The 27,324-nt window shown below is 44.3% G+C and overlaps 3 protein-coding genes across 3 annotated transcripts in view; 1 reads left to right on the top strand and 2 right to left on the bottom strand.

Moving 5' to 3' along the window:
* The window catches only part of LOC142391563 (uncharacterized), a 251,014-nt gene that overhangs the window by 222,228 nt on the left and 1,462 nt on the right, over positions 1–27,324 (bottom strand). The gene's annotated exons all lie outside the window — the stretch shown is intronic.
* LOC142391562 (diphthamide biosynthesis protein 3-like) lies at positions 947–3,913 on the top strand. The gene is made up of 3 exons (XM_075477416.1): positions 947–1,102; positions 1,597–1,671; positions 3,011–3,913. The coding sequence occupies exons 1-3, from the start codon at positions 995–997 to the stop codon at positions 3,083–3,085; spliced, it is 258 nt and encodes an 85-aa protein (XP_075333531.1). The 5' UTR covers positions 947–994; the 3' UTR covers positions 3,086–3,913.
* LOC142391952 (NACHT, LRR and PYD domains-containing protein 3-like) lies at positions 3,909–27,224 on the bottom strand. Its single transcript, XM_075478146.1, has 10 exons — positions 27,206–27,224; positions 26,572–26,721; positions 23,238–25,026; positions 22,974–23,138; positions 21,248–21,412; positions 9,797–9,967; positions 9,244–9,417; positions 7,109–7,270; positions 5,806–5,852; positions 3,909–5,679 (listed from the first exon to the last, which is right to left on the bottom strand). Exons 1-10 carry the CDS (start codon positions 27,222–27,224, stop codon positions 5,003–5,005), a joined length of 3,519 nt encoding a protein of 1,172 aa, XP_075334261.1. The 3' UTR covers positions 3,909–5,002.

Here is a 27,324-nt window from a genome sequence, read left to right as displayed (position 1 = left end):
CTCTGTTAAACTCTGTTAAACTCTGTTAATAACTCTGATATTTTATTCTCCAAAGATGGACTTTTTGAAGGGAAAACTGTTGCTTTAGTAAGTTTTCATTCACCTGCTTTTTCTTTCCTTTAACTAGGAATGTCGGCCAGAGTTGTGGCTGAAAATATTTCTCTAACAAAGACTGATATTTGGCTGTATTTTACCAAACTTATCTGCTGCTCAAATTACAATCAGTCTAATTAATATCCAAGCAAAACTATGCCACCTGCTTACCCTCCCTTAAAGTGTTGAAAGTGTTGAAACACAACTCATAAATGCACATTTCAGGAACCAAAAATGGGATGAAACTGAAATCTTAAATATGAAAATGGATCAGTTTGTGTTTCTTTATGTTTGGTCTTGTTTATCAGCCATGTGTGATGTGACATGCCTTACTTTAAACGCTAAAGAAGCTCAGCTCATGGCATTACTTACCCACAGGAACTACAGCTAAAAGTTGTTTTCAGTCATTTTGATAATATTCTTCATTGTAGCTTTTATTTTAAGACACTTCGGCTCTATTCATTTGGACGTGCTGCAGCATGGAGATAAAATTATTTCCGGTGCAAATAAAAGCACCCGTTTTCAAACATATTCTGCATGTGCATAAGTCGTGTGATTCGTTATTCTTGTGTTTAAATCTCCAGTTTCGGGTTTCCTTGATGCAACGTCGCCCTCTTCTGGACAAAGTGGGAAGAGTCGCAGGAGAAACTTTTTCCTTTCGTGTATTAAAACTTTTATTTGTTTGAATATTTTTTTAGTTATTAAACCATTTGTTTGTTGTTGATTTTTTTTTTTTTTGCGTTTTTAATCCATTTTTGTCTCCTTTTCCGTCTCTTCTGGGGTGAAAATAAACAAAAACAAAGACGGCTGAAATACGTCATAGACCTGAGACGATGACGCCGTAAGCGTGCGCCGCCGGTTCTGCTTTTTGACGTTTGCGACGCGCGTGACTCCGGTAAAGATGTCGGTGTTTCACGATGAAGTTGAGGTGGAAGACTTTGAGTACGATGAGGAGACGGAGACGTTTTATTTCCCGTGTCCCTGCGGGGACCGCTTCGCTATAACTAAAGTGAGTCCGCTGGGAGCTGATGGCCAACTCCGATGGTGTTCAAACCAAAGTGCACTTTAGAAATCTCTGATTATTACTCTGCTCATCCTTTGGGGAAGTTAAACATTGAGCAGTTAATGTTTTTATCGTTTCCATAAATCTCCAACGTCTTCTGATGCATTCTGCTCAGAATCATTGAGTATTTTTAGATTATATTTACATTTTTTAAATAGTTTTAACAGAGTTTTTATCAGAAAGTTGCTTTCAAACATGGCGCCAATGATTCAGAATGTCGTTGTTTTACCTTTGATGGTCAGTTTACAGTAAGAAGCCGAATTAAGTTGATCATTTCCACTGAAAGCAAATAGATATTGAAGGTTTGTTAGTTTGTGAATGAAATGGGTTTAAATGAGTGTTGCATCATGAAGACATGCTGGTGCAGAACTCTCAGGTGAGCTGATGCTGATGGGTGCTGAAAGAAAGCTGAACCTGAGAGCTGTGCTTGTGTTTTTAAGGAGGACCTGGAGAACGGGGAGGAGGTGGCCACATGTCCCAGCTGCTCGCTCATTGTTAAAGTCATCTATGATCAGGTAGCTGCTGAATCCTCAGGTTGCTCACCCTGATCCAGTTGTTAAAGACCAGCTTTTAGCAGGAAAACCGGTTCCAGATCAGCTCCTGCTTAAACCTGGATGTGAAAGTCAAAACCGCAGAGGAACAACATTAAGTTCATCTTATTTTCTTAAAAGTTTAATGTTTTCTGGCATCAAGCCAAGTTGGAGATGGCAACCATCCCAAAGTCCATCCACCTAAGTTTAGGCTAAATGACCCGTCTGGGAGAAGATGGGCTTCTGGGAAAAGCCACATCAGGGTTTATTCTTGAACAGGACTCTTCTTCTTTGTGCCTTTTTATGGCGGTAAGATGGCCGCCCTGACGTGTGGGAAGTAAGTGGTTCATTCTAAGGCCATAAAAACGTTAGACACTAATGTGAGGTTGGTTTCTCTCGGGTTCAGACTGTTTACTGACTCTGACTGATACGGTGGCCCTGAAGTGCAAAACACAACGACATTAACCAAAACGGAAAAGGTAGGTACCCTCGGCGAAATAAATCGTTGCTGATTGGACTGGTGGTGGTCCGTGCTTTAAACCGGAAAGACTATGGTTTACGTGTTTTCAAAATAAAAGCGCTGCTAGTGACAACGTACACGCTGCTATTAAAGAATATTTATATGTAAATATCCCGTCTTACATGCTGCTTTATCTCTTGATGTTAACAAAAAGATCTCAAAAGATATTGACAAGATGCTATTAAACTTAATATAGCGGAACAAAAACCACTATATTAAAAAATCTTTAATAATGAACTTATATGATAATGTTGGCCTTAACATTTTAGACTTTTACACTTTAAATAATACTTAAATATATTTAAAATAAAAAATAAATTGGTTTAAACAATGTATCAAGAACCCATCTTCAATTTGGAACTTCATACCAATATTGTTCCATATGTAGTGTCTATGTGAGGAAAAATCTTTTTGTAGCTCAATGACCAAGAAAGAAGCATCCGGCATCCGGCTAGCATGACAGGCTGCGCAAACAGCGCAATCGCCGCACAGGGAGCGCCGATTTGCACCGGTCTGTGTCCTACTGTCAGTATTTGACAACCTCTAGCAATGGGATTGCGCTTCAAATGCCCCGGAGTTCCCCTTTAAAGCACGGACCACCACCAGTCCAATCAGCGACGATTTATTTCGCCGAGGGTACCTACCTTTTCTGTTTTGGTTAATGTAGTTGTGTTTTCTCTTGTGCTGTTGTGTTTGGCACTTCAGGGCCACCGTAGGTTGATCCCATTTGGAGCTCCGCTGTGAGAGAAAAAGGTTGAAATGTTTAAGGATATCCAGACTGACCCAAAGCCGTTTGTGTTTCAGGAGTTGTTCGTGTCCGGAGAAATCATCGAGGCTTCGTCGGCCTCGGAGCACAAACTGCAGCCGGCTCGGTCCTGAAGGAGGAAACCAGTTTGTACAAACTTTATTGGAGCAAAGAGACGCTCGGAGTGACGCTGAGCCTGTGCTGGCTGGTGGTTTCATGTTAGCTTTCCTGTTGCGTTCATGGGGAGGAGCGGCGTGTTTTCCCCTGAGCCAACGTCCTGCTGGAGGCCGGAGACGGCCGGAGCGGCGCCTGGTTCCAGCCGCGTCACGCTTTTCTTCTTCCAGGGAAACATTGGACGGCGTCCCGGTGGCTAAGCAAAGAGGCGAACTCTTTACCGACAGTAAAAAATGACCTGAACACCAGTTCAGACTTCCCCTTCGGAGGTCTTTCAGAGCTGCAACAGACTTTCTGCTGGTGTTTTCTGCTAAAACTCGCCCGTTTGAAGCTGAACGCTTTGTCTCAGATTTCAGCCGTTTGTCTGGGATGTGGAACTCAGGCTTAAAATCTTATAAATGTGGCTAAACGGAAGTAAAACCAAGTGCCTGCAGCTGTGAGTCGCCTTCATATGGAAGCTGTGGTTCATTAGCCGACTTCAGACTGTTGGGAGCCATGATGGCGACATAAACCAGAGTGTGTGCACGGATCAAATCTACATCTGAGGGCAGCTCGACCCTGCAGGATTAAAGATCTGTCTTTTAAAACTGTTTCATTGTATTTATTAAGATTCAACGGGGTGAAATTTGTCCCTCTCAGGCTACCGTACTTCTGTCTGAAAGTGGACTTTGTGCTGTTTGGGTCAGGAGAGACGTCCCCTGAGGAAATTCTACTAAACAGACATTTAAACCGTTTTTGAACAGTTTGCTTTGATAAAAAGAATAAAAACACAAGTAATAAAGTTGGAATGCTACCGAGTTTTATTGTGAATATTTTATTCATCAGAAAACTCATCCTGAAATATCTTAGCAGTTAGCATTTAATGAAGAATGTGACTAAATTTAATTGAAAAAAAGAAGAAAGAAATTACATTTTCCACTCATCAAACATCAAAGGAAGTTCATATAAAATCTTCTGAGTTTAACTGGAATTGATCTTTAATAATGAAGCAGAAAGTAAGAGCGAAAGATTCTTAACTTCCCAGTTTTAGGTCAAGTGAATGCAGCATGATTTCAAGTTCAAACTGACGGAAGAAGAAGAAGAAGCCATTAAAGGCCATGAAGATGCGTCCCTCTCAGCGGTGGATCCTGCGTTTAAATGAAGGCGTCTGCAACATGTCGATGACCAGTGGAGGCGGCGCATTCCACCAGATGTGTCGCAGCGGGAAAAATGTTCGTAGAGAAAGTTCCAAATGAGCCGAATCTTTGCCCCGGCGACAGATGTGCTGGAGAGAGGCGGCCAACCGGCCCGGTGCCGATGGCGGGTTTTTCAATGGTGTGTTCGGAAACGTTGCCATGTCAACAGATACATAGGGTAAGGGTCAGTCAAATTCAGTTCAGTTTTATTTTTACATTATATTTATAAAGCACAACAAAAACATCATCTTAGGAGGCTTCTAAAGGTAAAGTCCTGAATTACAGCACTGATTGCAAAGCCAAGACATCCACTTATAGTTCAGGGTATCAAGCACATATTTCAGAAATATGGTTTCATGTTAACAAGCAAACTGCAAATTATTTGATCTAATTTTTATGATTCCTAATTTGATTTCTAAGTATCAGTTTGTCACGTGCAGCAAACTAACTGCAGCTGACATCAACTGAATGGTCTCAGTGTGAAGCTTCGACTGGAAACAACATCCTGGAAGAATGGCAGCTTCCATCTTTAAAGGACTGGAAGAGGAAGAAGTTTCCAAGGAATCATTCAGAAGAGTTTTTAAACAGAAACTGACTGAAACCATGAATCTGAAAAGGTGTTTCTGAGTGAAAGAGACAGACATGAACAGACTGAACTATCTGTTCAGCAGGGATTCTCTGACAGGAGGACACTCTGTATACTCAGCACAGAGACACTGAGGAACCAGATGACCTGAACCAGAACCCAAATCCAGGATGCAGAGGTTCTTCAGTGAATGTGGTGCTGAAGGTGTGGAGGTGGATCAGTGTGTCAGAGGAGACTCTGTAGAAGGACAGAGTGCCAGCAGGACGGTCCACATACACTGCTGCTCTGTTAGGGACAGAGGAGGAGGAGGAGGAGGAGGAGGAGGAGGAGGAGGAGGAGGAGGAGGAGGAGGAGGAGGAGGAGGAGGAGGAGGAGGAGGAGGAGGAGGAGGAGGAGGAGGAGGAGGAGGAGGAGGAGGAGGAGGAGGAGGAGGAGGAGGAGGAGGAGGAGGAGGAGATGTATGTTCCTCTTTTTATGTGACAGACATAGTAACCTCCATCAGAGCAGCTCAGACTCCAGGACTGATCATTCCTTCCAAACTCACAGTCTCTGTCTCCTCCTCTCCTGCTGATTCCTCTGTAACTCACTGATATATAAACGTCTCCTCTCCACTCGACCTCCCAGTAACAGCGACCAGTCAGAACATTTCTACACAGCAGCTGAGGCCAGACATCAAACCTGTCTGGATGATCAGGATATGACTGAACCTCCACACGTGTCACCTTCCTGTTGTTGTCAGACAGTTTCAGTTCTCTGCTCACTGTGTTTGTGTCGATTGTGAGTTGGCAGGAATCTGAAGGAGAGAACAAACACAGTCCAGCTGCAGTTATTGATCTATCATCTGTTCACTTTGATCAATGAGTGATGTGACAGTGTGACGATGGCTGGATGTCATGAATCAGATGAAGAACACACTCACACTTCCTCAGCCCTGGTGTCAGCCATCGTTCTCCAGCAGGCTCCACCCTGAAAGGAGGAAAATAATTGTCACATGTTTCAGGACTCCAGAAATAGTATCTAGAATGAGCCGGTCCCATTCCAGCTGATGCTGGAGGAATGGTGGAGCACATGCTGCCAATCATACCCATATATTCTGCTTATGTCCCAAAGTAAAGACACTCTGGGGAGAGGTATCTGATGCTCTATACCTCAGGATGCTATTGTGGCTCTATTAGGAGTGATGCCTAAAGGGCTGAATGGGAGGTCAGAGAAACATCTGTAAATATATTACTCACAGCAGCACTGAGCTGCAGAACTATTAGATGGCTGAACCCCCCCTTCATATAACATCTGGATCCAGAAGGTTTGGGACCTTCATTAGATGGAGCACATTACATATCTATGAAGGCTCCTAAAGTCCATCTTTACTAACCGCTGGAGTCCTGTCGGCTCTTTATGAACACAATGAGACTGGTTAGCCTTCCTCCTCTGCCACCTGTTTCCCATCATCCACACAGAGCCTCACAATGTTTCAGTGCTGGTTTCCTCATCACTTATTTCTGTGTGGGCTTGTACATATGAATGTCTGAATGTGTATATTTGATTTAACATATTTAATGTGGCCCTGTGATGGATGGCGACCTGTCCATGGTGAACCCCGCCTCTGGCCCCGCTGGGAGGGGCTCCGGCCCCCCCGCGACCCGAGCGACGGATTCAGCGGGTGTAGAAGGTGGATGGATGGATGTTTAATGTATTTATTTGGGAGTGGATATTAGTTTTGTTCGTCTCTTGTTTGCTTTTGATCTTAATTTGGATATAATGTGTGTAATTATCATCTCCAGCTGGATAGAGAAAAGTGTAGAAACTGAACGTCGTCGCTGAAAAAACCCAATAAAAACAAGTTCAAACTAAACTAAATTAAACATCCAGATCCTCTCTCAGAACGCAGGTCTAACCCACATGTTCGCATTTCCAGATGTACGCTGAACATGGTTCTAGAAATCTTTGTGCTAAGCTAGGCTAACATGTCCTGGACCCATCTCTGTGTCTGATCCAGGGTCAGAGGACCAATAGACACTTCTCACTGTTGTTCCTGCAGATGTTCTCCTTGGAGACCTCCTCCACAAATATCTGCTGTTCATGTCCAACCAGCATTTGTGCTGTGAGCAAAGGAAACAGGCTCCTACATGTGTGATTGTTCATGTAACACTCAGCAGGAAGCAGAAGCACAGGGCTGAGTGCAGGACAGAGAACATGTTCCCAGCTCTTCCTCCTCTCCATACCTGAGTTTGTGTGGATCCTTCAGTGCAGCCCTCAGCAGCTTCTCTCCTGAGGCTCCTGGATGGTTGTAGCTCAGGTCCAGCTCTCTCAGATGGGAGGGGTTGGAGGTCACAGCTTCAGCCAGAGAAGCACAGCCTTCCTCTGTGATCAGACAGCCTGACAGGCTGTAGACACACAGAACAACAGAAACTCTGAGAGAACTGCTCTGAAGCTGAAGCTGAAGGTCTGCAACTGTCTCACATTACTGACTCTGTGTCTTCAGAAATCTGAGTCACAATCAAACTACACACACGTGGATAAACCTGATTTCTGCTCCCATTTTAGCCCCGAACACATGCAGACACTCCCCACTGAGTCCTGTTCAGATAAAAATATGGTCTGCACCACAGTGAGAGCAGCAGTGAAGAAGAAGCTGATTTCACTGGTGTGAAACTGAGACGCTCGTCAGCAGGGGCGCCGCTAGGGATTTAAGAATTATTTTCATGGGCCCCAAACAGCCGGTCAGGAGGCTTTATGATGCCATTTTCCATAAAACTATGCATTTTTATGGTATTTTTGACTATCATTCCCATATTTGTGAGAAAAGAACAACATGACAGCTAACAGGTAGGTAAGCACTGAGGGAATTCATTTAGATTCATTTATTTTCTGCAACATTGAAAATCTAATTCTAAACTCTAAATTAAGCCACCTGAAAAATACACTTAAATATAAAATAAACTCTTCCATGAAAATAATCGCAATTATCATCTGTGGAGAACCAAATAAAATCTCAGCAAAAAAACCAAAAAAAAAGGCCAATTACCCATCATTTCAACATCATCTATAGAATGATACAACAAGCAAAAGAAGAACATCAGCAGCAGATGTTAAGCTAAGTCGGCTCATACATAAAAACACAACAGGGCTTCATATGGTACATCACATCAGTGACAGTGAACTGAATATAATAAAGTCACAGTAGCCCACAGTGTGAATTGTTTTTGGTTCTAATCTGACATTTGAGACGGTCATAAAGTTTATCATCATTATTAATTCAACACACAGCTGCTCACCTCCTTCCTCATGTGGGGGCACTGGGGCTGTTTCTGGGGCAGGTGGAGCTGGGGGTTGACTGACAGCTGCTGCTGCCGCTGCACTTGACGTATGTATTCGGAACCAGGCGTCATTTTAACAGAGGGGAGGTCAACTGACTGAACATGAACTGCTGCTAAACGTTTGACTGCATTCATTATTTAACAGAAACAGCAGTGAAGTGTAAAAATCCAGAGTTTTCTTCAGAAATATGAGCCAACATGGGGAGAAAGTGAGCCAGCTTATAGACCTGCACAAAGTTAATATTCCAGAACTTTCCATCACATGAACCTCTAACAAACCCACCTTGTTTTCTGAAGTATCGGGTGACAAACTGTCGACCTTTTGATTCCTTCTCCTCTTTCTTTGCTTTCTTTTAGTTTTTGGCAGCCAGACTTTGAGGCATATTGCCTTCTCTGCCTTCTTACCCGCTGTGGCGCTGCAGCTGATCCAGTCGGACTGAACCATTTCACATAAATAGAGAGGGGGGGGGGCTTAATGTTTCCAAAACAAATAAATGTATTGTTACCGGTACATTGTAAATAAAATATATTTGTGATTATAAGTTAGTTAATAATTTAGTGTCACACTATTTTTTGTCGGTATTATAATTTTATTCGGGCCTCTCTGGGCCCCTCTTAATCATGGGCCCCTAGAAGCCTGAATATGGTTCTGAGCCAGGTTTGACGGCTGCTCTGCGGGGCGAGTATACATGTCCCATACTGTATGTGTTGTAGCGAGTGAATCCACTGAAAGGGAACGTAATGTCATGCGTATCAGTTCATTCAGAAGGAACCAGGTCCAAGCTTGTTTACAGCTGGTTTGCCCCGCCCATCAGGTGGGCTCAGGAGGACAACTCACTCAAAGAACTTTGTAGGAATCTGCACTCTACATTATTTATTGGATGAGAACGCAGCCCAAAAGGAAACTGAGCAAATGAGCCAAAAAAGACTTTCCAGGTTGTTCCAGGTTCAGGTTCCAGGTTCAGGTGAGTTCCTGTGGTGTCAGAGGCCTAAAGCTGCTGGAACAATCATACAAAGAGCATCCACAGGTGTTCTGTTACCTGAGAGTTTCCAGTCTGCAGTTTGGACTCTTCAGTCCAGCAGACACCTGCTTCACCCCTGAATCCTGCAGGTCGTTGTTACTCAGGTCCAGTTGTGTCAGGCTGGAGGACTGGGAGCTGAGAGCTGAGGACACAGCTGCACATCCTTCATCGGAGAGGTTACAGACGCTCAGCCTGAGGAGACAGTTACAGAGAAAAAGAACAGCTGGGATCAGAATCAATCAGCTCTAATGCTGACTGTGGACTGAAAGCCCACTTAGAGGGAACATCAGGGTTAGAAGCCTGTGATCGTGTCCGTGCGGTGGTTTTTATGCTCAGAGATGCATCATGAGTGAAACAAGGAGTCCACACGGTGGCTGAGCCTTTCCACCCTGGAGCTGCAGCTCATCAGAGACAGTCTCAGAATCTGATTCAAACAGCAGAGGCTTTCATGGGGAACAAAGCTGAGGAACTGATCCCATCAGACTGATGGTGGGGCTGACTTCAGAGCTGCCCACCGGGAACAAAGGCTAACATTTATCAGCACTCTGCTCCAGCATGAAAACAGCCTCACCTGAGAGTTTCCAGCCCACAGGTTGGACTCTGCAGTCCAGACAGCAGCTTCACTCCTGAATCCTGCAGGTTGTTGTTACTCAGGTCCAGTTGTGTCAGGCTGGAAGACTGGGAGCTGAGAGCTGAGGACACAGCTGCACATCCTTCATCTGAGAGGGTACAGACGCTCAGCCTGAGGAGAAGATGTTAAACAGTCTTACATTCAGTCACATTTAATAATAACAGTCAAATAAGGGACAGTAATGATGTGAAGCTGCTCTGCAGCCACAATATCTCTGTAACTTCTACTTAGGAGTCTCTGAATCTGATGATATGCACTATGGTTTCATTCTTGGTATTTTATATTCATGTTTTTAATGGACTTTAATTACTAATCCACAGCAGAGATGATGAAAATGTCTCCCATCGCCCACAAATATCTCACTATACACAGAAACACTTTATTTGTGATTCATAAAGGCTGGTCCACAAATATACAGATTAATCTGTAGTTTCATGCTTTAAAATGGAAGAAAAACACTGATTTAAAATGTGAAATGTGTTCTGCACATCTGTGAATCTCTTCCTGTCTCTCTGTAGTTTGTGACTTTGCTCCGTTTTGTGCAGTTTTACTGCAGCTGACCTGCAGAGACCATGCATCAATGTGATGTGCAGAGCTCTCCACAGAGTGAGGTCAGCACTGTGTAGCAGTCACAGTGCCGTGCGGATTAAGAGGCTTTGAAGCCTCTGACGATACCAACATTCCTATCGGGGGATGTTTACATATGTGGATAAAAACCAGATCTTCAATTCTTCTCCACCAAGGAAAAAGAGACAGAAACTGCCTAAGTTACAACGACCTTCGGCCTTTTGAAATCTTTTGGGAGTGGAAACTCCAACAGACGCTTGCCATAAAATTGGAATAAACTAAAATAAACAAAGAATCTTTCTGTTGGAAAAGTGGGAGACCTTAATATGTTATCTTGACCATAAATCGAAGTTGACACTTTAACACCCTTTTCCACCAGAGAACCGACCAGATGGCTGAGCACGAACTGAAAATATTCACTAAGACTCACTTTTAGTCGAATCCTAAACTGTATTAAATGTGTTTGATTACCATATACACGTTCTTTCAGGTTTCCAGCTAGATCACAAGACGCATATAGAGACAATTTGTACGATTCTGGCTTAAATATTGACTGAGAAATAATCTTGTTGGGAAAAGACAAACCCGCCGACGGAACAACATTGCCCCCTAGTGGTCTGTAGTGTTGAATAGTTGAACACATGTGCTCAGTAAAATGGACGAGATATATGCAACAATTTAACTTTTAACGATGTCCCTTCAGTATCTATTTGGTATTTGTTTGGTATCCCCATTGTTAACACAGAAAATTAACATTGTGTGGTTCGCTATTCATATGTCACGACTTTACATATATTCATCTGAATTTTGAGACTCCTAATCGTCGTTATCATGTTGTGTTGTTGTGTCTTTATATCACAAGTCAATGTTATATCTTTAATCTGCATATCTTAACAAGTTGTGGTGTTTTCAGAATCACCAAAACAAATGTTCTATATGAGACAGAGTAATGGAGAAATAAGAGTTTCTTTGTCTCATCCAGAAATCCCCATGTAAATGCTGATCGCCTTACACAGACACCCAGGCAGACGTTCACCACAGTTCAGGCATATCATTGGCTGAAAGAGTAGTGTAAGCTTACGTCATGCCCCGCCTCCCAGAGTCAAACCCCGGAGCCCGCGAAACCAGACTCAGATTTGAGCAGACAAAGAGCAGAGCAGAGAACAGGACGCAGATCACAGTTGCTCAGAGAGATTTGGAGATGACTTGAGAAGAAAAGAAGAGCTCACCAGAGTTTGGGAGTTTCCCGAGTCTCAGGAGAGAGCGGAAAGACGAGAGGATGAGCGATGCAGAGGACGACAGGAGGAAGCCCTCCAGAACCCAGTGAGACCCCGGAGACGAGAAAGAAAGACCCGAACAAAGATAAGAACAGAATGAAGTTTTCCTACCAAGAAAGCCAACTCAAGCAACCTTTTATTAATCTTCTGTGAACTTAAGTTCACTTCATCACAGAAGCAACGGACCAACTCTGACGCTCGGACGAGTTTAATCATGCACAGTGAAGTCTTTGGCACCAGCGTTCCCGTTTCCCGGTGAAGATAAGCGACCATCCAGGCAGCTGCTGAGAAGTCCGCTAGAGTCAGCCACCACAACAAGGAAGGCCCAGAGAGCGGAACCGAGAGAAATCCCCTCGGACCCCGCGTGGCCCCCACTTGCCTTGTTCCGAGCTGACTCCACAGAACTTCAGTACAGTAAGACCGACCCGTTTTTCACCTTAAAGTGGGTTTGATGGATGTCTCGAGGCTTTCACAGAATAATAAATTAATCCAAAATGTCAATGTTTAGCGTCAAATAGTCAGCCAACCTGAACTGTTTGAATACATCCAGTATCTCTCCATTCCCCATATTTTATTTTCCATTCACTAAGTGTTTTATATAATCACCCATATTCCATGCATCTCCTGTTTGTTTAAGGTTCATGTCTTTGGTCATATCATTTTAATAAATAGTTCATATATCTATATATATGTTATAATCACAGATTGTGTCGTATGCTTTCTTTACGTAATGTCTGTCCAACCAAACGAGAACTTTCACGAAAGTAGCGAGATATGGGACTGATTATTAATTGGTTATTAATTTAACATACCGTGATCGCAAGATTTTAACAGTTGTCCTCCCTGGACTGTAACTTAAAAACAAGTTAAAAATACAGGAAGGTGGTGCCCTTTATTCGCGGTTTAAGGTTTATTGAGACTGTGAGAACATCTTATAAATCCTTGTTGTGGCAGCAGATCCAATATCTGTGTCATTCAGGATTCAGGTAGCACTTTTGAAAAGAATGGACGCGAGCAAGCTGGGTTCTTCATAAACAAAAGATCTTTATCCAATAAAAAGGGCTAACAAAAAAGGTATTCCAATACAATGTCCTTGTTTCTTAATTACACAGCGAGCACGGTCAAAAAACTATATACATCCGTGCTTCACTAAATCCGTCTAGCTCTTTCCACCGTTGCATCAGTTCTGAGGATGCGTCTTCCTTTACGCACGCAATCAAATTAAAAGTCCCGAATCTAAAATGACTGTTACATTTCTCTGAACTTAAAATAAACATTTCTTTCAGTAAATAAATAACCTAGAAATGACAAAAACTAAATATATAAATTCTTACACTCTAAATTATATCCCTAAATATTATCATGGCTCTAACACTCCGGCCCCTAATTGTATAGGCAGGATGCATAACAATTAAAAACTACAAAAATAGAGCCATAAACACATTAGCAAGGCTACATTTACTGTACTGTAAATGTCAATTACTCGATCAATCAAACTCAGAATATAACATCCATCAGTCGCCGGTCGTCCTGGACTCATTCAGCTTCCTGCAAAAGACAAAGCTTGTTAGTAGGCCTATCTAATAAGCTGGACTTGGTTTGGACTTGAACTCTTCGGACGACGCCTCTTGCATCTGGGTAAGTCTGCCGGATTCTTCCAGTCAGCCAGGTATTTCTGGGGGCGGAATTGTCCACGATGAGCACAAGATCTCCTGGGGTGAAGTTTCTCTTCCTGTTGTGCCACTTCTGTCGCTCCTGTAGCAACGGGAGGTATTCCTGGGTCCACCTTGACCAAAATAAGTTGGCCATGTATTGTACTTGACGCCATCTTCTACAGGAGTAGACATCATCCGTGTTGAAGACACCTGGTGGAAGGGCTGGTTGTTTCTTCAATAGCAGAAGATGATTTGGTGTCAAAACCTCTACGTCGCCTGGAACATCAGAAGCAGCAGTCAAGGGACGGTCATTGATAATTGCTTCAACTTCCCATAGCAGAGTGTGAAGGCCATCATCGTCTAACACCTTCTGTCTCAACACAGAATTCAACACCTTTCTGACAGTGCAAATCTGTCGCTCCCATATTCCACCTTGGTGGGAGGCAGTTGGCATGTTAAAAATCCAGGTGATACCTTTCTGCATCAGGTCATCTCTGATCTGAGAGTGATCAAGCTCTTCTAGAGCCTCGCTCGGCACCTATAAAATTTGTGCCATTATCAGAGCGCATCGTAGTCACTTGACCCCTTCGACTGATAAATCGTCTGATGGCGTTGATACATGATGAGGTATCTAAAGAGTGAGCCACCTCTATGTGGACTGCTCTTAGAGCGAGGCATGTGAACAGGACGCCATAGCGTTTCACTGTGCTGCGTGCTCTTCTGACCTCAAACGGTCCAAAATAGTCTACGCCGACATGTGTAAAGGGAGGCTGGTCTGGCAGTACACGTTCCTCAAGTAAGTCTGCCATCTTCTGTTCTGCTGGCCTTGCGTGCAGTTTTCGGCATGCGATACATTGGGACATCACTGTGCAGGTCGCTCTGTTCAGTCCAGGAATCCAGTAATGCTGCCTGACCTTTGCAATTAGCTGATTTCTTCCACAGTGACCATTTTGTTGGTGGACGTGCCTTAGAATCAGCTTTGCAATGTGGTGATCTTTGTGTAGCACAGCCGGGTTTCTGGATTCCTCTGGCATGGCGGACTTGTTCAACCGGCCACCCACTCTGATGACACCATCGAGCAGAACAGGATCCAACCTGTAGAGTACACTCGTCTTCATAACTTGTGAATCTCTCTGTTGGAGTGAGGCCAACTCCTTTGGAAACATCTCCCTTTGACTGAAGCCTATCAGCACAGTTTCTGCATCTTCCAAATCTTGTACTGACAATGCTTTCTTGTCCACTGTCTGTCTCAATCTCCTCATTTCCTCTTCCACATTTAGGTCTTGCTTTTCTTTATCCATCTCCTTCAGAGCAACATCAGCCACATATTCCTTTCTCTTCTTTGCCAAGAAGTGAAGCAAGTCTTTCAATCGTAGCATCCATGCAACAGCCTTTTTCAGCCTATGCCAGTCCGAGTAGTATTCCACCAACGTTGTCAGGCCTGTGCCTTTGGTCATACTGATGAGACTGACCAGGGTTGACTTGAGCTCGCTATCGTCTTCCATGGTGCTGCGAATGTCAGGTCTTGTAGGCCACTCACTTTCACTTTGGCAAAGGAACTGTGGTCCATGTATCCAATGGTCATTGTTGATGAGTGAGGTGAACCTCATCCCTCTTGAAGCTACGTCTGCGGGATTGAGTGAGGTATTCACATATCTCCACTGTGATGGTGAGGTAGCTTCTCGAATGAACGAAACTCGATTGGCCACGAATGTCTTGAAGCGTGACACATCATTTTCGATGTACTTAAGTACAGTGAGGCTGTCTGTCCAGAAAACAGACTCTTCAAGCTTGGTCTCCATTTCCTGTCTTAACAGCTTGTCCACCTTCACTACTATGACTGCGGCAGTGAATTCCATTCTGGGGATTGTTACTTTCTTAAGAGGTGCCACCCTTGATTTGGCCATAAGCATTGAGCAGACCTTCTGTCCATCCTCACTGGTCAGCAGAATGTATGAAGCTGTACCGTAACCGCTCTCACTTGCATCTGAGAAATTGTGTATCTGGGCCTTGAGAGTGGGACCGAAATCAGCTGGCTTGATGCATCTGTCCACATAGAAGTTAGATAGCTCCTGCAGCACATCAAGCCACTGGTGCCACCTTCACGATTGCTTTTCACCAATTTCCTCATCCCAGCTCAACTTCTGTTGGCAAAGCTCTCTCAAAATCAGCTTGGCTGGGAGGATGCATGGAGCAACGAGACCAAGAGGGTCATAGACTGAACTGACTATTGAGAGTATCCCTCTTCTCGTGGTTGGTCTCTCTGGCACGTTCACTCTGAACCTGAAGGTGTCTGTGTCTGTACACCAATGAACCCCTAAGGCTCTTTCTGTTGGCAGGGTGTCTTTGCTCAAATCAAGGTCTTTCACCTCTGCGGCTCTCTCATTGGCTGGGATGCATGACAGAACGTGTCTGCTGTTGCTAACCCATTTCGTCAGGTTAAATCCACCACTTAGGCATAAAGCATTCAGAGACTGTGCAAGTGCTATGGCTTGTTCCTCAGAGGCCACCGAGGCTAAACAGTCATCCATGTAAAAATTCCTTTGAACTGTTTTCACTGCTTCAGCTGAGGCCTTGTCTCTTCCGTCTTCTGCTGTCTTTCTTAGCGCAAAACAAGCGCAGCTTGGGGATGAAGTAGCCCCAAAAATGTGTACAGTCATTCTGTACTCCTCCAGAGGTCCATTCAAGTTTCCATCCGGCCACCAGAAGAAACGCAGGAAGTCAGAGTCCTTGGGAGGAACCCTGACCTGGTAAAACATTGCCTCTATGTCGACCATCATCGCAACTGAGTCCTCTCGGAACCTTGTCAACACTCCAATTAAGGTACTCGTGAGGTCAGGCCCTTGGAGTAGTTGGTTGTTCAAAGAGACGCCTTGATACGTAGCTGTGCAGTCGAAGACGACTCTAATTTTCTTCTTTTTGGGATGGTACACCCCATGGTGTGGGTTGTACCAAACCTCTCCTTCCTTGACCTCCTGACCTTCTTCAGGCACCTTTTCCGCATAGCCCTTAGCTATAATATCTTCCATGAAGCCCTTGTAGTCGGTGCAGAACTCTGGGTTCCTGTTGAGCTTCCTCTTGAGGTTGATGGCTCTTTGTTCTGCATGATTGCGATTAGTGGGCATCTTCATAGACTTGTCCTTGAAGGGAAGACTGATGCGGTAATGTCCCTCAACAAGCTGGCATGACTGTTCCACCTCCTTCATGAACCGTCGATCCTCCTGAGACATCTCAGTTTTGTCTTCACAGCTGCGCTCTGAGAAGTCAGAGTTGAATTGCTGGATTAACAACTCTACGATGTTTTCCACAGAAATCCTGTTTGCGGCAACTCTCAGCAGTTCCTCATCAGTGTCATGAAGTTGATCTCGGGTGATGGGGCCATTGACAATTCATCCAATTGCGGTTCTCACGGCGTATGGACCGTCATCTCGACTATTTATTACTTGCCATGGCTCTATGGCCTTGTAAGCATTGGCGCCAATCAATAGACCGATCTCAGCTTCGATACTTGGAAGGCGTACTTCCTTCAGGTAAGACCACATCTGAATGTCTCTCTGACAAGGTATATCGTCTCTTTTCACAGGAATTTCAGGTTGTGTGAACACTGAAGGTAAGTCCATGTACCTGTTCTCCTCAAGTCCACAGATTTCCAGTTCTGACAGGACAGGCTAGGGACAAGCTTCTCCTGCCCCATAGTTCGGAGTAAGATCTCCGTCTTCCTGCCTCTAAGATTCAGCGCTGACATTACTGTCTCTGTACAAAACGTCGCCGAACTGCCTGGGTCAATGAAGGCATAAGTCACCATCGTCTTCGTACCTTTCTTGGACTTGAGTCGTACCGGCACAATGGACAAAATGCCTTGGCTGTTTCCGGCCCCAGTGTAACCACAGGTTTCCTGTCCTACAGCACTTGTGGCTTGTGACTCGGACATGCTGTTCTTGTTGCTCTTATTCGTTGTCGTTTCATCCTTGTGCACCACATGTAGAGCACTTGGGTGTCTCTTAGAACATATCTGGCAAGACAACCTCCTGGTGCAATCCTTGCTCATGTGACCTGGCACAAGGCATCCAAAACAGAGACCTTTAGACTTCAAGAACTCAATCTTGTCAGTGTGAGCTTGTTTCTTGAACTTTTCAGTTTTCCAATATGTGGCTCTTTTCACAGAACACACACGTCTCTGTTTTCAGTTTGGCCTGGTCCGGTTTTGCACTCTGGTTTGTCTGTACTGGTTTCTGTTTCTGTGTGTCAATGCTTGTAACAAAACTGCTACTCTTTGTGGTGTTTCCTTTGGGTTTCTTAACAGGTGTGCCTTTTTCCTTTAGTCCGGTTGCTGCTCTGGTTCCTTGAAGATCACCAAATAAAGGATGGGTTACTATTTTGGCTTGTTTGTCTATGAAACTCACTAAGTCTCCAAATCTCGGTCTTTTTCCTTTGTTTTCCAGCATATCATAAGCCACGTGTCTCCACTTCTCCCTCAGTCTGTAAGGCAGTTTTGACAGTATAGCTCTCATGTTGGTCGGGTTATCCATTTCCTCCATGTAATCAACATCCTTCATGGTGTTTTTGCAGCCAATCAAAAAGAGAGCATATTCATTCAAGCCCTTTGCATCATCTGTTTTAAGCTGTGGCCACTTCAAGGCTTTCTCAATGTAGGCCATTGCTATCTTCAGCTCATTTCCATATTGCTGATCAAGTAAAAGCCTGGCTTCTTCGTAGCCTTTATCTGGGGTCATGTGTTCACCAGAGAAGACAGGAATGTCCCTTTTGGGTAATAGAGACAGATCTTGCTGCTTAACCAACAGCTCGGTTATCATGTTTTGACGCTGCATCACATCATACATTCTGTCACTTGAAGTCATGGGATCCTGAAGCTTGCCTATTGAGGCTCTGGCTGTAGGCACATGGTGACGGTAATGTGCAGGAGGTGCATGTCCCACATTTCTCACAGCAGTGTGAGGAATATTATCTTCCTCCTCTTCCTCCCCAGCCATTGGCGCATGAGCTTCAGACACAGGTGGACTTCTAAAGACACGTGCAACAGATCCAGTCAGAGAAACATACGACCCTGCACAGCTGCCTGCATCAGCACCTGGCAACCTGGCTGCCACATAGTCATTCATGGCGTCACGAGGGCCCTCATGTTCCGCAAATATTTTCAGCTTAGCTGTAGAGGCTGCTATTGCAGTTTCCAAATCCAACTGCTCCATATCTACCTTTAACTGCTCCATCTGTATCTGTATGGCTCTCTTCTTTTTCAGTGACTCTGCTTGGGCTAAAAGCCCTGCTCTTTTGCCTTCCTCTTTCATGCGTACCACTGAGCTAGTACAAGATGCAACTGAAGACGGCCTATTGGAGCCAGCTCTACTCTTGTTGCTTCTGTTGCGCAGTGATACCACTGAGACACTGTCATCTGGTGTAACACCATCATCCATTTTTTTGCTCCTTTGTTCATTAATCCATCTTTCTGTGTCTATGACAAATCCCCTTATGGCAGTTGCCTTTGGCTCATACCATGATAACTGATTTGAAGTTGCTTCATCAGTTGGTAATATCTGCATAACACTCTCATTGAGCAAGATTAACTCTTCATACAGCGTTATAAAATGTGGCAGTATTTCTGATTCAACTCGGCTAAAATGCTCTTCATTAATTTTCATGTTCTCTATTTCTTTCATTTTGGCTGTAATCTGAGCCATTTTCGCTTTTCTGTGACTGATAAGCCTGTGGAGTCTTTCTTCCAGAGCCTTTTGTGTGTACTTGGGCTCCCTCTTCTGGCGGGATGCAGGTATTGCACCTTCTGCTGCATTTAACAAATTTTCATCCGCCATCTTGGAAACGTGTTCAGTAATGACTCAGCAATATTTCCAAACGAACTTCTGTTGTCTTCTTCTATCTCTTCACACATACACTATACTTGAATGAAGTTAAAAAACGATCCATTTAGGCATCTTAGAAATGAATCACTTTGGCAATCCTTTTCCTTTCCAGCTCCGTTTGCATGGCTAGCTTCTATAGGCAATTTCACCCCAGGAGATCTTGGAGATCGTGGACAATTCCGCCCCCAGAAATACCTGGCTGACTGGAAGAATCCGGCAGACTTACCCAGACGCAAGAGGCGTCGTCCGAAGAGTTCAAGTCCAAACCAAGTCCAGCTTATTAGATAGGCCTACTAACAAGCTTTGTCTTTTGCAGGAAGCTGAATGAGTCCAGGACGACCGGCGACTGATGGACGTTATATTCTGAGTTTGATTGATCGAGTGAGTAATTGACATTTACAGTACAGTAAATGTAGCCTTGCTAATGTGTTTATGGCTCTATTTTTGTAGTTTTTAATTGTTATGCATCCTGCCTATACAATTAGGGGCCGGAGTGTTAGAGCCATGATAATATTTAGGGATATAATTTAGAGTGTAAGAATTTATATATTTAGTTTTTGTCATTTCTAGGTTATTTATTTACTGAAAGAAATGTTTATTTTAAGTTCAGAGAAATGTAACAGTCATTTTAGATTCAGGACTTTTAATTTGATTGCGTGCGTAAAGGAAGACGCATCCTCAGAACTGATGCAACGGTGGAAAGAGCTAGACGGATTTAGTGAAGCACGGATGTAGTTTTTTGACCGTGCTCGCTGTGTAATTAAGAAACAAGGACATTGTATTGGAATACCTTTTTTGTTAGCCCTTTTTATTGGATAAAGATCTTTTGTTTATGAAGAACCCAGCTTGCTCGCGTCCATTCTTTTCAAAAGTGCTACCTGAATCCTGAATGACACAGATATTGGATCTGCTGCCATAACAATCCTTATATTTAATACATATATAAATGCCCAATAACGCTACAACTGCCCACCCTGCAGGAGGTCTACACCAGGCGCTGCACCACCAGAGCCAGGAAGACCCCGCTCCTACTCACATGTTTACTTGTATATTTTCATTTATGTCAGATTCATCTCACCCTGTTTTATTCTTATTTTGCTGCCTTGCACAGCTGAGCTGGTTGCAGTGTACATTTCACTGCCGGCGTTCAGCTGCAGGTGACCAATAAAGATGGCTGATCCTTGATCGGTCGTTAATTATCTCATTATGTTAACAAATCAAAGCAGTTTTTCATGATAATTTGTTCATTTATGTCCTAATCTTTGATCACATCATGTTTTAAAGCAGTGACTCTGAAAAGCTTCATGGAAACAGAAAACAACTTCCTGAATGTCACCAAAAGCTTTTTCTGCTCTCTGAAGGCTTTTTTGGCTTTTTTCTAAAACAAAGAAAGAGAAGATGTTGGTCACATGACTGATCACATGACCAAGCAGCTGCTGGATGGAGCAGAGGAGCAGGACCTGTTCAGCCTCTCATCTTTGCCTCCAAAGTGATTGTGTCTGTTCTGATAACTGCAGTAAAACAGACGACACACCAACAGCCCGACTCACAGTTCAGTTTGGATCCTCCAACAGTCCGAGCTGAAATCAGCTGGATGTTCCACTTTATCATACTTATCCTGTTATCTGATGGAAACAAGGGGTTTTCTCCAGATTTCACATGTTTAACATGAACAAAGGGATCCATAAACATAAAAATGCACTTATCTGATGTATATTTTCACATTTCTGCACATCTTTGTCTTCATGATGTTAAACACGTGTTTGTGGATGGAAATGACACGCTTTGAGAAAACTACAACAGATATACTGAATCATTTCCTGTAACTCTACCAGAATATAAATAAATGTTCCACCACAGTTCATGTGTGTGTGCTGCGCTGCGCAGACTAGATCAGAGGAAAGTGACACAGATCTGGAGACGTTTTACTTTGTGGATTTAAAACAGATCTGAAGATGTTTTCAGATTATTGCATCACAGAGACTGTATGAAGCTGAAACAGCAGAGAAACCTGACCTGAGAGCTTCCAGCTTACAGTGAGGACTCTGCAGTCCATCAAACAGCTGCTTCACTCCTGAGCCGTAGATACTCAGGTCCAGTTGTGTCAGGCTGGAGGACTGGGAGCTGAGAGCTGAGGACAGAGCTGCACATCCTTCAGCTGAGAGGATACAGCTGCTCAGTCTGAGGAGAAGATGTTAAACAGTCTTACATTCAGTCACATTTAATAATAACAGTCAAATAAGGGACAATAATGATGTGAAGCTGCTCTGTAGCCACAATATCTCTGTAACTTCTACTTAGGAGTCCCTGAATCTGGTGATGTGCACTATGGTTTCATTCTTGGTATTTTATATTCATGTTTTTAATGGACTTTAATTACTAATCCACAGCAGAGATGATGAAAATGTCTCCCATCGCCCACAAATATCTCACTATACACAGAAACACTATTTGTGATTCATAAAGGCTGATCCACAAATATACAGATTAATCTGTAGGTTCATGCTTTGAAATGAAAGAAAAACACTCATTTAAAATGTGAAATGTGTTCTGCACATCTGTGAATCTCTTCCTGTCTCTCTGTAGTTTGTGACTTTGCTCCGTTTTGTGCAGTTTTACTGCAGCTGACCTGCAGAGACCATGCATCCATGTGATGTGCAGAGCTCTCCACAGAGTGAGGTCAGCACTGCCCACCCTGCAGGAGGTCCACACCAGGCGCTGCACCACCAGAGCAGGAAGACCCCGCTCCTACTCACATGTTTACTTGTATATTTTCATTTATGTCAGATTCATCTCACCCTGTTTTATTCTTATTTTGCGGCCTTGCACAGTTGAGCTGGTTGCAGTGTACATTTCACTGCCGGCGTTCAGCTGCAGGTGACCAATAAAGATGGCTGATCCTCGATCGGTCGTTAATCATCTCATTATGTTAACAAATCAAAGCAGTTTTTCATGATAACTTGTTCATTTATGTCCTAATCTTTGATCACATCATGTTTTAAAGCAGCGACTCTGAAAAACTTCATGGAAACAGAAAACAACTTCCTGAATGTCACCAAAAGCTTTTTCTGCTCTCTGAAGGCTTTTTTGGCTTTTTTCTGAAACAGAGAAAGAGAAGATGTTGGTCACATGACTGATCACATGACCAAGCAGCTGCTGGATGGAGCAGAGGAGCAGGACCTGTTCAGCCTCTCATCTTTGCCTCCAAAGTGATTGTGTCTGTTCTGATAACTGCAGTAAAACAGACGACACACCAACAGCCCGACTCACAGTTCAGTTTGGATCCTCCAACAGTCCGAGCTGAAATCAGCTGGATGTTCCACTTTATCATACTTCTCCTGTTATCTGATGGAAACAAGGTGCTTTCTCCAGATTTCACATGTTCAACATGAACAAAGGGATCCACAAACATAAAAATCACTCTGCACGTATCTGATGTATATTTTCACATTTCTGCACATCTTTGTCTTCATGATGTTAAACACGTGTTTGTGGATGGAAATGACACGCTTTGAGAAAACTACAACAGATATACTGAATCATTTCCTGTAACTCTACCAGAATATAAATAAATGTTCCACCAGAGTTCATGTGTGTGTGCTGCGCTGCACAGACTAGATCGGAGGAAAGTGACACAGATCTGGAGACGTTTTACTTTGTGGATTTAAAACAGATCTGAAGATGTTTTCAGATTATTGCATCACAGAGACTGTATGAAGCTGAAACAGCAGAGAAACCTGACCTGAGAGCTTCCAGGTTACAGTGAGGACTCTGCAGTCCATCAAACAGCTGCTTCACTCCTGAGCCGTAGATACTCAGGTCCAGTTGTGTCAGGCTGGAGGACTGGGAGCTGAGAGCTGAGGACACAGCTGCACATCCTTCATCTGAGAGGGTACAGCTGCTCAGTCTGAGGAGGAAATAATGAGAGAAGTAGGAATCTGGGACTTTCTCTCCTATAGAAACAGCAGCAGGATATTCATACACATCCCTCTATATCTGTACTCACAGAGCTTTGTTGGAGGCTCTGACCACTGGCAGCAGCCTCAGAAGAGCCCACTCTGAAGCAGAGTACTTCTTCAGGTCAAACTCATCCAGATGTTTTCCTGATGACAGTAAGATGAAGACCAGAGCTGACCACTGAGCAGAAGACAGATTATCTGTGGAGAGACTTCCTGAACTCAGGGCCTGTTGGATCTCCTCCACCAGAGAACGATCATTCAGTTCATTCAGACAGTGGAACAGATTGATGCTTCTCTCTGCAGACAGATTATCACTGATCTTCTGCTTGATGTAATCGACTGTTTCCTGATTGGTCTGTGAGCTACTTCCTGTCTGTGTCAGCAGGCCTCGTAGGAGACTCTGATTGGTCTGCAGGGAAAGACCCAGGAGGAAGCGGAGGAACAGATCCAGGTGTCCATTTGGACTCTTTAAGGCCTTGTACACAGCCCATCGATTGAGATAATTCATATCAAGTACTTTAGGCCTCTTGGATTTTTCATCATTTCCCATCAGGTTGAGTCCAGAGTTGATGAAGGTCAGATGCACATGAAGAGCAGCCAGAAACTCCTGAACACTCAGATGGATGAAGCAGAACACCTTCTCCCGGTACAGCCCTCTCTCCTCTCTAAAGATCTGTGTGAACACTCCTGAGTACACTGAGGCTGCTGAGATATCGATGCCACACTCTGTCAGGTCTGATTCATAGAAGATCAGGTTTCCTTTCTGCAGCTGCTCAAAAGCCAGTTTTCCCAGAGACTCAATCATCTTCCTGCTCTCTGGACTCCAGTGTGGATCGGTCTCAGCTCCTCCATCATACTTGAGCTTCTTCACTTTGGCCTGAACCACCAGGAAGTGGATGTACATCTCAGTCAGGGTGCTGGGCAGCTCTGCTCCCTCTCTGGTTTCCAACACATCCTCCAGAACTGTAGCAGTGATCCAGCAGAAGACCGGGATGTGGCACATGATGTGGAGGCTTCGGGATGTCTTCATGTGGGAGATGATCCTGCTGGCCTGCTCCTCATCTCTGAACCTCTTCCTGAAGTACTCCTCCTTCTGTGGGTCAGTGAACCCTCTGACCTCTGTCACCATGCCAACACAGCCAGGAGGGATCTGATTGGCTGCTGCAGGTCGTGTGGTTATCCAGAGGCGAGCAGAGGGAAGCAGCTCCCCCCTGATGAGGTTTGTCAGCAGCACATCCACTGAGGTGGGCTCTGTAGCATCAGTCAGGGGCTCCTTGCTGTGGAAGTCCAGAGGAAGTCGACACTCATCCAGACCGTCAAAGATGAACACAACCTGGAACTGTTCAAAGCTGCAGATTCCTGCTGCTTTGGTCTCAGTAAAGAAGTGATGAACAAGTTCCACCAAGCTGAACTTTCTCTCTTTCAGCACATTCAGCTCTCTGAAAGTGAATGGAAACAGGAACTGGATGTCCTGGTTGGCTTTGCCTTCAGCCCAGTCCAGAGTGAACTTCTGTGTTAAGACTGTTTTCCCAATGCCAGCCACTCCCTTTGTCATCACTGTTCTGATTGGTTCATCTCTTCCAGGTGGGCCTTTAAAGATGTCTTCTTGTCTGATGGATGTTTCTGCTCTGCCTGCTTTCCTGGATGCTGCTTCAATCTGTCTGACCTCATGTTCATCATTGACCTCTCCGCTCCCTCCCTCTGTGATGTAGAGCTCTGTGTAGATCTGATTCAGAAGGGTTGGCTTTCCTGCTTTAGGAATCCCCTCAAACACACACTGGAACTTCTTCTTCAGAGCACATTTAACTTTACGTCCACAAACTGCAGCAACAAGTTCTGAATGAAGACAAGAAATAACATCAGTAAACAGACATTTCAACCCTGTACAGAATGAGTATCTGAACATCTGCTGCTCTGTGTGCTGAGACATCAGTAAATGTGTCATTTATCCAGCAGGTTAAACCTTTAGAGAAATCCTCTTACTGCTCTGCAGACGGTCAGCCAGCTCCTCCTGCTTCATTCTCCTCAGGAAGTGAACTGTGATCTTCACTAATGCCTCTCTGCTGCTCCTCTGCTCTTCATCCTCACCCTCCCTCTGACTCTCTAAGCATTCTGGGTAATCTGGACTCAGAACCTTCTGCATCTTCTTCAGCTCTTCCTTCACAAAAGTGAGCATGTTGTCCTCCAGCAGCTGGAACAGAAAACTATATGAATGAGCCCATCAGACTGAAACCATGGAGCCAAACATCAGATCCATGTTGGACACACTGACAACCCACTGGTCTACAGAGTGCAGCATGGAGATGGCTGTGAGCAGAACAGATGGGAAAGTAGTTGTTGTACATGTACAGACCATAAATATGGAGTCCAGCTGTGTTTGATGCTGCTGGGCAGACGGACCACTGGGACCCTCTGAGCTCTGCTGGTCCACTCTGTGGAGGAATCATGAAGAATGAGCTCACATTGTGTCTGTCCACACAGAGAGCAACACAAGGCGAAGGTGCATGAAGGGATGTGTGGATGTGAGCAGTGGGTCAGAGGACTCCCTGTAGTGGGAAAGCTTTACTGGTCCTGCTGATCCCACTGAGAACCAACAGCTCAGTCTGCAGCTGCTTGGAGCTTTCAGCTCACTTTGGTTGGGTCCCAGCAGCTCTCACCAACCCCTTCAGAAAGCTTTCCCTCCCTGCTGAAGTGCCCTGGAGCAAGGCAGCCAGAGCCAGTGTGTGCTGGGATCAGACTGGTTGTACTGGGCAGCTCCCAGTGTGAAGGCCTCAGACGATGACTGTTCAACATCATCTGATGATTGTTTCCCAAAGACGGGAGACAAACTTTCATTGTAGCTTCCAAAGCTGTGTTCAGTTAACTGGATGAAGCAGAGTTCCTGTCTGTTTACCAAGTTTCATTTCAGCCTCTCAGGACAAACTTTAGTTCTGTTGCTCACTAATCTGAACTTGTCAAAGCTTTAAGCAGCTAACCAGCACCCTGCTGACTGTTCCTCTGCTGAACCTGGAACACATCACACCTCCATCAGCTCCATGTGGTTCAGACATTCAGCTTTTTAATTCTAAATGAATCTGTCTGTCCTCCATCCAGCAGCACCGGCCCCCTGAGTGGAAGCTCCTGCCTCCACTGTGTTAGAGCCGAAGCACAAAGGCGCCCCCTGCTGGACCTGCAGACACTCAGAAACACCTCCTCCAACATCATTCTTTCCTCTCTGACTGCTGTGTTGGTGGAAAACATCCAACACACACCGCTTCACATATGAACATAGAAATGGATGTGAAGCAGAGCTGAGCTCACATTAAACACATGTTGGAGTAAAAACTGATCGAACTGACTCTGCTGCATTTTACTCTGTTACAGCATTTACACTCAGCTCACCTCTGAGGGGATGGATGTTGGTCTGATATGAATTCAGTAGGAAGATCCTTTGACCGGTAACTCTGCATGGACACAAAGCTGGTTCCTGGTCTGGGTCTTGGTCCAGGCCCAGGTCCAGGTCCAGGTCTGGGTCCGAGTCTCTGATGGATCCTGACAGAGAAACACTTGTTTCATTCAAACTAAAGTATCAGTGATAGTGTCTGAGTCTGCAGTGAGACGGCCTGTCAGAGAGTCAGTGTGGCTGCTGTGGAACAATGTTAGTTTTAACAAGGTTTCTTTGGAGATAATTAATAACAGATCAATTACCTGCATGATTGGGGTGTTGCTTCAGAAGCTCATTTTAAACTGACGTCATTAAACACAACGTGTGAGAACATAATATTTCTGCATCAGCCGCCCTGTTCACTGCATAATCAGCATCTTGTAAAAAAGCCACATCAGTGGACAGATATTCAGTAATATTCTCCCTTTGTTTTAATAAAGAGCTGCAGGACTGAACTAAAACATCACATCACACACATGATGCAGCTCATTAGTTCATCAGAGACATCAACAAGTCTCAAGTAATTCAGCTGGAAACTGGTTATCATCTGAAACATGATGCAACCTCCACTGAATACTGACAGCTACTCACTGCTGGGCTGATGGAACATTCTGTTTGAAATTAATGAAGAAATTCTTTGACCGGTCGCTCTTAAAGGACACACAGCTGGGTTCAGGTTCAGATTCAGGTTCTGGTTCAGGTTCTGGTCT

Source organism: Odontesthes bonariensis, chromosome 11 (genome assembly GCF_027942865.1).
Source record: "Odontesthes bonariensis isolate fOdoBon6 chromosome 11, fOdoBon6.hap1, whole genome shotgun sequence".
Classification (NCBI taxonomy): domain Eukaryota; kingdom Metazoa; phylum Chordata; class Actinopteri; order Atheriniformes; family Atherinopsidae; genus Odontesthes; species Odontesthes bonariensis.
This window is presented reverse-complemented; position numbering and strand designations above follow the sequence as displayed.

Bases quoted from the DNA above. Each gene is read 5' to 3' on its own strand.
- LOC142391952 (XM_075478146.1), bottom strand. The intron at 21,413-22,973 runs GTCAGGTTTCTC...TCTTCTCCTCAG, and splicing joins TGTAACCTGGAAGCTCTCAG to ACTGAGCAGCTGTATCCTCT. The intron at 7,271-9,243 runs GTAACAGAACAC...GTGTGTCTACAG, and splicing joins TGCAGACTGGAAACTCTCAG to CCTGTCAGGCTGTCTGATCA.
- LOC142391562 (XM_075477416.1), top strand. From the start codon at position 995: ATGTCGGTGTTTCACGATGAAGTTGAGGTGGAAGACTTTGAGTACGAT. The intron at 1,103-1,596 runs GTGAGTCCGCTG...TGTGTTTTTAAG, and splicing joins ACCGCTTCGCTATAACTAAA to GAGGACCTGGAGAACGGGGA. The intron at 1,672-3,010 runs GTAGCTGCTGAA...TTTGTGTTTCAG, and splicing joins TTAAAGTCATCTATGATCAG to GAGTTGTTCGTGTCCGGAGA.